This window comes from Brachyhypopomus gauderio, chromosome 11 (genome assembly GCF_052324685.1).
Source record: "Brachyhypopomus gauderio isolate BG-103 chromosome 11, BGAUD_0.2, whole genome shotgun sequence".
NCBI classification, from domain to species: Eukaryota; Metazoa; Chordata; class Actinopteri; order Gymnotiformes; family Hypopomidae; genus Brachyhypopomus; species Brachyhypopomus gauderio.
The window spans coordinates 22278692-22290088 of NC_135221.1; the positions used below are offsets into that span (position 1 = coordinate 22278692).

Here is an 11397-nt window from a genome sequence, read left to right on the forward strand (position 1 = left end):
TCTATGAATACTGAACTCTACTCTAATACTGAAGTTTTAGTTACTTAAAAACTTAGTTAGTTACTTAGTTTATTTTTCTGTTTTAATGTAGTAGGGACTACACCTTTTATTTATTTGACATTTGTGAAACAAAATACAATATTCATTTGTTTGTTTATAAAAAAAAATATAAAAAGGCTTTAAAACGGAAATGAGCACAGTATCTGACTTTGATATCGAATTTCGATACTTTTTAAAGTATTGTATCGAAGTTGTAATTCTTAGTATCGTGACAACACTACTTGTCAGTGAACTATAAGGGCAAAAAACAGCAAAAAAATGTAATCGCTCATTAACCATAATCGAGGTGAAATGCTTAAATTAATCATGAAATTGATTTAAGTTCATACCGCTCAGCCCTATAATATACACTAAACAAGACGTCAAGAGCACTTTTATACAAAACTGAGTAGGCTTTTCTTGCAATGGCATTTAGCTGTTCTTACCCCGGGTTTCCCGCTGAGGCGTACCGATGGCAGTGCTGCAGTGAATGAACTGCCACTCTTTCAAACAAGCTTTTCTATGGATGGAAAAGTGAGACAACATTATAATTTCAAACTGGACAAAACAACAGCAGAAACGTGATCAATACTGATCACAGATAGTACCCATTACAAAAATCAACAACAGCATTAGGTGAAATGAAGTGTACAACTTAAAGCCAATGTCGCTCCCCATGAAATCTGTAGGAATTAACTCTGAAAAGAGGATAAGATCGCCTAGTTTACCTCTTAATTACCTCTAAACCACAAAGTTCATCCTTAAAATCTTGTTCCACTTTACAAATTTGTGTTTACAAATTTGAAATTAGCACCAAGCCATAGGCTACCTTAACTTTCAAAAACAAAAGGGTTCAAGGAAGGTTCCTTAGCAGTGAATACTGACACCCTCAGAATTGTACAAATGTCATAAAAACAGCTACAAGTTGCAATGAAAGGGTCCTGCCACGAATCAGGAAGGCAAGTTATCGCTTTAGTTTTTTACATGACCAAGTACATAACCTACATAAACAGTAGGTTTTCTAAAGAGTATCAGTAGTCGTTATTTATATTGGATTGGATATTGGAATGCAGATACAAAACATATTTCATGCATCCACTGTATTTTTGTACCTGTCTTGACAATGTGGCAGCTTTTTGCCACTGACACAAAGCAGCATTCCAAATGTCCAAATCCAAGCCCCCAGTGAGCAAGCCAAAGGTGACAAGGAAAAACTTGCTACAGCATGAAGAAGAAAACTTAAGAACCATGAGTCAAAGGGGGACCCATCCTCCTCTGGTCACCACAATATGTATTAGTATGTCTATCCTAGAAGTCTAGAAGTCCTAGTCTTGGTTTGCAGAGTGTGGTTATGCCCGAAATCCATCTAGCACACGAACATCTGTTCAGGTCAACAGAGAGATTTAGATATTCATCAATATTTACAAAAAAGCACTCCAAATTGTTTCTAAACCCATATTTAAATTGTCTGACTGAAAGAGCCCTAATTTAAATATTATAGGTGTGGCTCAATTTCCAGGTTTATAGCATCACCTACTGGGCAAAATTAACCAAAACTGGCAAGATGCCTTATTGTCTATAAGTGCAAGAACCCATTAAGGTTCATAAGAATTACTCAGTATTACAGTCACTAATGCTCTCCGACAGTGGAAAGTCACATTGGTGTCGGCAGCCTAACAAATAGTGGCTCCAGCAATATTTGTGGTAGAGGAACCCATCATGTATTTTGCTCCTTCAGTCCCATGTCAGCACTTCAGTGGTAATGTGATCAGCACCACACATTTTCTAAATGAAATACATATAATTAGTAAAGAACTAGTTTGAGACGTTCCTGTTTGTTAAGTAAAATAAACTACCTAAAATAAGCTTTATGGAGATTTTTGACCATTCTTTCAGAACATTCGTGAGGTCACATACTAATATTGGACTGAGGCCTGGCTCTCAGTCTCCGCTCTAATTCATCCCAAAGGTGTTCTATCGGGTTGAGATCAGGACTCTGTGCAGGCCAGTCAAGTTCATCCACATCAGACTCTGCCATCCATGTCTCTACAGACCTTGCTTTGTGCACTGGTTCACAGTCATGTTGAATGAAGAAGGGGCCAGTTCTAAACTGTTCCCACAAAGCTGGGAGCATGTAATTGTCCAAAACGTCTTGGCACGCTAAAGCATTCAGATTAGTGCTGGGCAGTATACCGGTTCGGACGGTAAACCGGTGTTTATTTTTGTTATAATAAGAATTTTTCATATACCGGCCACACCGGTTTAAATAGCCTTCACGTGTCCGGAACGGTTGTTAATTGTTTCTCAAGGGACGCTTTTTATTGCTGCGCCGCTAAACACACATGCAACAGAGCGCAAATCTAGCTTGCTGAAAACGAGGGACGTTCTGAACCACAAATTCTACCAAACATTGAAGTAAAAGATGATGCCCCAAAGGAACTTTTGCCAAAGAAAGGAGCCGTGTCTGTTGTCAGGAAGTACATAGAGTTTTAAAGGTCGGGCGTGGACCAAAATCACTTACTGCAAATGCTGTTGAGCAAAAATGCTGTAGGTATAAACCTACAGTTTTGTTGTTGTCTGAAAAATGTTTTACATAAAAAGTTTTGCACTTTTACTGTCATACTATATGATTAATTCACTACTTTAATGCTGATCATGTGGGGCCATGCAAATCTGTATTACATGTCATACTTAGATGGAGACATTTTTCTAACAGTGTAATAGGGTACTCTTAACCACTCTACTGCAGAAATTCTTTTCGTAATCAATGCAGTTAACACATTATGCGGGGGGGAAAAACCGTCAAATACCGTGAAACCGATATAATTTCGAAAAATACCGTGATATAGCCTAGAATTTTGGTCATACCGCCCAGCACTAATTCAGATTTCCTTTCACTGAAACTTAAGGGCCAAGCCCAGCTCCTGAAAAACAACCCCACACTATAATCCCCCCTCCAACAAACTTTACATTTGGCACAACGCAATCAGACAAGTAGGCCTACCGGTCTCCTGGCAACAGCCAAACCCAGACTATCTGTGCACTGTTCTTGAGCTAATCTGAAGGCCACATGAAGTTTGGATGTCTATAATGATTGTCTCTGCAGAAAGTTGGTGACCTCTTCGCATTATGCACTTCAGCATCCGTTGACCCTGCTCTATCAGTTTATGTGGTCTACCACTTCGTGGCTGAGTTGCTGTTGTTCCCAAACACCTCCATTTTCTTGTACAGTTGTACAGTTGACAGCTGACTGGAATAATTAGGAGTGAAAACATTTCATGACTGGATTTGTAGCACAGGTGGCATCGAATCACAGATCAACACTGGAATTCACTGAGCTCCTGAAATCGACCAATTCTTTCACAAATGTTTGTCTGCTTAATTTTAAGGTGCTTAATTTTATACATCTTTATGCATCTCAGAACGCATGTTATCTAACATAACATGCAATCAATGTGACCTTGCCCATAATCGTTAATTTGGTTTATTCACACATACGTATGGGTACTCCTCTTAAGACGTTTTATATCGTTGTATACAAAGATTCAGAATTACATCTTTATGAATGCCAAATAACACAGAACAGCAACTTACATAACATTTCTATATTAAAGTATTATATAACGTTACTGGGCAACACTGAACACATATGTCCAAGGGCATTTACGACCATGTTATCACGTGACCGCGCATGCGCGTTCAGTGCGTCACTCAACGACCCTTCTAGTCCAACTTGCTAGCTAGCAAAGATGGCTAATTTGACAGATAACTGGCTATCCCTCAAATCAACGAATGTGTCTATCCGGAATCCAGCAAATGAAGTCACCGAACAAACGTAGCAGGATAGCAACTTACTTAGCTTAGCTAGCTATCTGGTTATCCAGCGATTTAACACACCGAACAAACTTACCCGCACTGCTGAATTCGCACCTTTCCAACAAACACGTAACATTGTTGCTTTTCTTCTTTTTATATTTTAGTTTAAGTCCCAATATTTGTCTGCTAGTTTAGTTAAACATTATAAAATTGAACAACCTATGTAACAGTTTAGCCCACGCACTGTGGAGAGAACTCCAAACCCTGCTTCAGCCAGCGATGTAAGGTCAGCGCATGCGCTCTAGTCAAACGGAACTGAGGGAAAATGTCCTCTCCTCTAGCCACGTTTGGGCTCTGTTCGAAATAGCCTACTACATACTGCATACTGCATACTGCACTGGATACTGTATACTGGTCCTCAAAGCGTCATACACTGTAAACCCGGATTTGGTTTTAATAAATTATTTTAGTAATCATTAATTATTATTTCATGTTTTGTAAAAAAAATATTGTCATTACTAAATCAAACTAGGTGTTATTATTGAGCTGAAATAGGCATTGCAATGATCATGTTAAGTAAAAATAACTGAATATGTTAAGTTTATGATTGGTAGGGGTGGGGCCTGTTTGAATCGGACCACTACACAGTGCGCATGAAGAGTTTTTCTGGTTGTGCATATTGTATTGTATGAAAATATTCCTAATCTTCAAACAAGGACTTAAGTACAGCAGAGGTCACCATTAGGGCACAGTGCTATAGATCAATGAGGAGAAGTAAAAAGCCTCACAATTTGAGCGTAAGGGAAAGTTATCCTGCAGGTTCAGTGCAGGCTGGTTCATTAGACAGGTTCCTGTTAGTCAAATCAGGTTTCTGTGAATTACATCAAAGCTTTAAATCTAATACTGTTAAAGGCTACTGCATCAGTAATATTAGTGTAAAATCTGTACACAGATTCACAGAAACTAGATTGACTTCTGTGTTGTCACTTTCAATGAGTAAAGTGAGATTAACAATGTTTTGGCTTCAATCTTAACCTTTAACATATGCCAATGAACTGTAGTAATATGGTCCATATTTGTTTTTCAGAACACAGACCTTCTCACTTTACTCATGTATTCTCTTGTATAAAAAAAGTTCATATTTAGAAATTAATGTTTTCATGTTCAACTGCACTTGCAACCCAGTATGTATTATAACAGATTTGTGTATTTTCACAGATTTTGTTTAGAGATTCTCATCCAGTGCAGCTACAAAGCTGCCAGTGTACTTGTGTTGCAGGTGCAGCTTTGTGCAGCCATGTGGCTGCACTTCTGTACCAGACTGCACATTATTCTCAGATGAGAATCACTGTTGTTCCCCCAATACACAGCTGCACTGAGACTGAACAGAAGTGGCATAAACCAAGGACTATGGTAACTAATGTTTTTAACATGGTACTTTGATATCATATATGTATATTTGTTTGTTTATTGAAAATTATTTTGTGTACATACATCCAGGGTGTTAAACCTGGTCTTGTGAGTGAGATGACCATTCTTTCAGCCAGCCCTAGGGAAAGAAGGGTAGCAGAAGGCATCAGGTTTTTATTTAAAAAAAAATATTTTTATTAATATTTGTATTAAAACTATTACTATTTTTTAATCATTGTTGATTTATGTATTGATATTTTTCCTATAATTATCAGTGCTACGTTATATTTATTTATACTATTAATTGATCAAGCAAGAAAGCCTAAATCAGATAGCTTCAGGCACATTTTTCCAGTGCTACTTAAACACGACAATCTTTCTCTAGTCATGGTCCTGCATTTGAGCTTATACTTTATCAGACTTTGTGCAAACAATAAAAATGTTTTTTTTGTGCTTTGTCTTATTCATAGGAGCAGCTTGTACAAGGGAGTGAGTTCACTTCTGCCTGAAGTTTCTGCACTCAGGGTGGATGAAGTCTACTGTGGCCTTTCTAGTGATGTGGCTCCAATGATTACAACTATGGGTATATCAAGTAATGTACTTCTGGTTGACTCTGCATTTGGAAAAGTGCAAGAGGGAAGTGTGTTATCTTATCATATGCCAATGAAGAGAGTGCCAAAAACCTGCCCACACACAGATGCCCCTTGTCCCCACCAACTGCCACTTTGTGAATATAGGCTGGGACCCTCTACCTGTTCCTTTGTCTGCACAGAACATCAGCAGCTCCACATGATGTCCCTGGAAACATCATTAGAAACAGCACACAAAATAGAAAATTCTACAAAAGAGCAGAGTTCCTGTGTTGAGTGGCATAAATTGAGACAGTCTCGAGTCACCTCCTTCAAATTCAGAGAAGTCTGTCACACCAGAGGACAGAGCTCTGCTGAAAATTTAGCAAAAATGCTTGTGAGACCTAACCATCAGACTGCAGACATGAGAAGGGGGCTGGAGCCTTGTAGCAGTAGAGGAGTTCTGCCGAGCAAGGGAGGTTAACCGCTATCCTTGTGGGTTTCTTACCCACCCTGATGCACCATGGATGGGGTCATCGCCCGATGGGAGTGTGTATGATCCAAAGGAGCAGCCTGAGTTTGGCCTTGTTGAAATAAAATGCCCAAATGTAACAAGCTATGTGGACTGCCCATATATTGAGATCAGTGAGGGCACAAACACTCAGGAAAACCCATCCTTACTTTTGGCAGATTCAGGGCCAGATGCTGATCTCTGGATTGGACTGGTGTGATTTTGTGGTCTATACACAGAAAGACATGTTTATTCAGAGAATCCCCCACGACAAAGAAATCATGAAAACAATTAAAGAAAAAATTGACCATTTCTTTTTTAATTTTTACCTCTTTGCATCCCTAAATAGATAGGTTGGAGAGGTCTTACAAACTAATGTGTAACTAAAATTCCAATTGTTTTTGTGCAGATATAAGAAAGTGAAAAGTGAAAGTGATTTGTCACTATGTTTTTATACACAGTGGAATTGGTCCTCCTCCTTTAACCCATCAAGTGCAGTGAAACACACATTTATACACACACAGGTGAAGTGAGCACACGTGCCCGGAGCGGTGAGCAGCCTCTACAGCGCCCGTGGAGCAATTCAGGGTTAGGTGCCTTACCCAAGGGCACTTCAGCCCTAGAGGCTGTAGAGGCTGCTCACCGCTCCGGGCACGTGTGCTCACTTCACCTATGTATGTATATAAATGTGTTTCACTGCACTGCATTCAGTTTCAGCTGTTGTGTAAGTTGTGTTTAAAGGTGAATTTAAATATATTTCATTGTTGTTGTTTTATTATAGCTGTAATTACATTCATTAAAAAGATATGCATGTAATAATTTTATAGAAAATGAATTATTATAATAAAGAAAGTAGCATTTGTGACGTGCGGAGGAACGGACACGACACGTAGCAGATGGGTGCAAACACAACTTTACTTAACAATAAACACGTAGCTTCACTGCGGTGGCGCAAGCACAACAAAGTGACACTCACACTGGCATGAAACTTAGACAAAGACGAGCACACGACACTGTGCGAACGCACATTAAATAAGTGAGTTACACAAACCCATGTGACCTCGAGACAAGGCACAGGTGTAACAAACGAACACGCTCACAAACAACCCACACCCACGGAAGTACAAACATGGACATAACAGCACGCAGACGACGTCATGACACGCCCACAGGGAAGGGTCCGGAGCTGTCACCGTGACAGAACCCTCCGCCAGGGGCTCGCTACTCCCGGAGCGTCCCACGTAGCTGGGAAGCCCCGAACCAACACCGACGGGGCAGGTCCGGAGCCGCCGGGATCGTGAGCCTCCGAGAGCCGTCACCCCCGACGGCGGGAACCGCCGCGAACAGCTCTAGCACACCCTCCCTGGGAAGACAGGGGAGAAAACATTAAACAATGGCACGCTGACAAACACACACACTGGAACCTGAAACACAAATGGCACAAAAGAAAACAGTGGGTTAGGGAGACACAAGGGGACAGACAGAAACACTGGAACACAAACATTCAGCCCCGAAGCCAGGCTTCCCGCCTGAGGCAACGCCGGTAGCGGCGCGAAGGCTCCGGGGGCTGGAGACGCTGCAGCAGGCGGTGCTCCTCCCGCCTGTTGCGCCCGCTCACCGCCAGGTGCCGCACGGCCAGCGGACGCGCTGGGTGGAGCGCGACTGGTCGACCGATTTGGGGCAGTCCCTCTGGCGGGCGCTCGAGGTGCAGCGTGACTGTCCGACCGCTTGGGGGCAGTCCCTCTGGCGGGCGCTCGAGGTGCAGCGTGACTGGCCGACCGCTTGGGGCCAGTCCCTCTGGCGGGCGCTCGAGGTGCAGCGTGACTGTCCGACTGCTTGGGGGCCGTGTTTCGGGCGAACGCGCGAGGTGCAGCGCGGCTTGCGGCCCGTTTGGATGCAGTGAGACCGGGGGGGCTCGCGGCGACCCACCCCCTGGGTCCGCGGCCCCCTCCGTTGCCAGGCCAGCCCCCTCTGGAGCCGGTATCGGGGGTGGTGTCCATCTCCGGCTCCTCCTCCTCGGCCACGCTCCAGTCCATGGACCGAGCGGGGGTCTCGCATCGGGAGTGTTCCATGGGTTCCTCCTCGCAGGAATCCCCACTCTCCGATGCGATCGAACTGTCCGGTCCGCTCCCGCCTCTCTTGTATACTGTCGGGAGCGAACACACCGACGGAGGGCTCTCCCCCTCGCTCTCCTCGCCGTAGTCGGAGGGAAGGGGACTGACGTCATCCCCCCCGTAGCGAACGGTGCTCTCCGAGCAAACCGACGGGGAGTACCCCTCTGCCTCTGAGTCCACCTCTGTCGCCTCACTCTCAGATGGCGGAGCACTGACGTCTTCCTCCCCGTAGCAGACCGTGCTCCGTGAGCACACTGACGGGGAATACTCCTCCTCCTCGGAGTCCGTCCCCTCCGTCTCGCCCTCCGACGGTGGGAGACTGCCTTCCTCACCTCCGTAATCCACCGTGCTCTTCGAACACATTGAGGGGGGATAGGACTCTTCCTCCTCGGGAGGGGTGAGGGAAAAGGCGCCCATGCCCACCCAAAACGGCTCATCGGTCTCTTCTTCCTCGGGGAAGACCGAGAGCAGTGCGCTATCCTCTCCCTGCTCTGCGCTCTCGGGCACTGGCACGGGAGAAGACGCGTGCGGGGGTTTGTTCCTGCCGCTTCTCACCGCCCGGTGCGGGGGCTCTAGGGACGCGGCGAGGTCCTGGTCCCTCCACATCCGGACCGCGGATTGACGTAGGTGTTCTGCCATCTCCGCGTCCTCCGCTTCCCGAGCCGCGCAGAGCATGTACGCGCACAACGGGTTCCTCATCATCTCCTGCTCGGAGACAGGGGCTTCGTGGTGACGGACCGGGGAAGAGCCGTGGTGGCGACGGCTCTTTCTCTTCCCTTTAGGCGCCCGGGTGGCATATCCAGGCATACCTCTTTATCTTGGGCTCGTCTTTCTGTGACGTGCGGAGGAACGGACACGACACGTAGCAGATGGGTGCAAACACAACTTTACTTAACAATAAACACGTAGCTTCACTGCGGTGGCGCAAGCACAACAAAGTGACACTCACACTGGCATGAAACTTAGACAAAGACGAGCACACGACACTGCGCGAACGCACATTAAATAAGTGAGTTACACAGACCCATGTGACCTCGAGACAAGGCACAGGTGTAACAAACGAACACGCTCACAAACAACCCACACCCACGGAAGTACAAACATGGACATAACAGCACGCAGACGACGTCATGACACGCCCACAGGGAAGGGTCCGGAGCTGTCACCGTGACAGCATTAATCTGGTCAGTGTCTTGTGTAATTGATACAGTATGGTGGTAAGCAATCAGAACTCTCAGGTGGGTGACAAATTATTACTAAAATAAATTAAACAGTACTTAAACAGTGAATTTATTGCAGTAAATCAGCATTTGGTCACAACACATGTAAACCACATTTAATGTACAAAAATGTACATGAATACATACTTAACTACAGATAATTACATTACATCCCCTGTTGGGATTTTTGACGATAGATAGATAGATAGATAGATAGATAGATAGATAGATAGATAGATAGATAGATAGATACATACATACATACATACATACATACATACGTACATACAGTGGCGGCATCTGACAAATATCTCAGGGGGGGCCCCATGAGGAGCTACACCAAGCAGCCCTTTAAATGTACAGTGAGACTTGTATAGAGAAAACACTTCACTTTGAAGAAGAGGTGATGAGGGGCACTGGCACCTCAGCTCTGTGCAGTCCAGGATGACTGTAGTGTCTGCATAGTTCTTAAACTCTGCTGGCAGATGTTCCCTTATTTTTTCCTCTGGCATCCAGATCCTCACTGACCCCAGGACAGCATATAAAAAGTTGCTCCACGTTGTAATAACCCGACTGACTGTGGACTGGTGGACACCATACCGGTCAGCAAGGTCATGCTGTTCTAAACCCAGTGCAAGATAGTTCAGAAACATGAACATCTCATCTATGGTAACGAGTCTAAAAAAACACAAGATAATATTACATGTCTATATTAATTTTCTATAAGCCATTATCCAGGTCATAGTTCTGTTGTATGGTCCTTATAATCATAATTGCAATAACAACAAAGAGTACTTACCACAGTGGAACTTGGCTTTGCAAAGGTGCCTCTCTTTGCTTGTGTGACACTGACCATAGATGGCAGACAGGGCTCTATTAAGGCCCAGAAGCGCATAAGGAGGTCATAGGATGCAAACCTAAAAGAAAAAATTACTTTTATGATCAAAATTTGTATCAGTGCTTATTAAGAACTTAATTTTAATAGTAACAAATGTATATTTGAAAGAGAGAGCATATAATGAATGTGAACATACAGTATGTATGTTTAATGTATGTATGTATGTTTAATGTGTGTGTGTATGTATAATGTATGTTTATGTTGTAAGTTTAGTGCATCATGATGCTAAACATCTTACCTTGTATAAAACCGAATGTCAGCAAAGTGGTGAATGCCAAACCAATGCTCCAGAGTAAGCTTCTCGATTTTTTTCTTCAGCTGGAGGTAAAGGTCTGCACTCCCACGGTAGTCCCGCTGGTCCTGCGGGACCTGTCAGAATATCTTGCAGCGCGGGACAGAATTTAATTGTTATTGGCGGGAGCAGGAGTTTAATTAGTCCAGGCGATGCGGGAGCGGGACCGCATATACATGTAGAAAAATCCCGCAAATTAATAAATAGTCTAGAAAATTCTAATAATAACAACGCAATGATTTCCATGCATAAGGAACAGGAAGAAAACAACTAATCATTCAGTAAGTAAGCAATAAACTAATTCAAAATATTGGCTAAGCAACTGATCACGTGAACATGAAGTGTGCGTCATTTTGTCATTTTGATACAGAAATGGCAGAGACTGTAGACGGTCAACCAGTTTCAGCTGTGGAAAATTCTATTAAAACAAGCGAATACACCATAATTAAACCAACTACAGGAAAGTCTGATGTATGGAGGTCATATTCCATTGTAATTAATGGAGATGGAAATCGTTTACCATTTGCT

The 11397-nt window shown here is 43.5% G+C and overlaps 1 protein-coding gene and 1 long non-coding RNA gene across 3 annotated transcripts in view; one reads left to right on the forward strand and one right to left on the reverse strand.

The window, feature by feature from the left end:
- The window catches only part of immt (inner membrane protein, mitochondrial (mitofilin)), a 34038-nt gene extending 29895 nt beyond the window's left edge, over positions 1–4143 (reverse strand). Inside the window, exons 1-2 of one of the 2 annotated variants that reach the window (XM_077022732.1) lie at positions 3950–4143; positions 486–559 (exon numbers count right to left, since the gene is read on the reverse strand). In XM_077022732.1, the coding sequence (XP_076878847.1) occupies positions 486–559; positions 3950–3991 (116 nt within the window). In that variant the 5' untranslated portion in view covers positions 3992–4143. The remainder of the gene's footprint in view (positions 1–485; positions 560–3949) is intronic. The other variant, XM_077022731.1, reaches the window with a different exon arrangement.
- A 4-nt stretch (positions 4144–4147) lies between these two features.
- Positions 4148–6866, forward strand: LOC143527490 (uncharacterized). Its single transcript, XR_013134140.1, has 3 exons — positions 4148–5268; positions 5356–5435; positions 5736–6866. It is a non-coding gene; the product is annotated as an uncharacterized LOC143527490 (long non-coding RNA).
- Positions 6867–11397: the final 4531 nt, after the last annotated feature.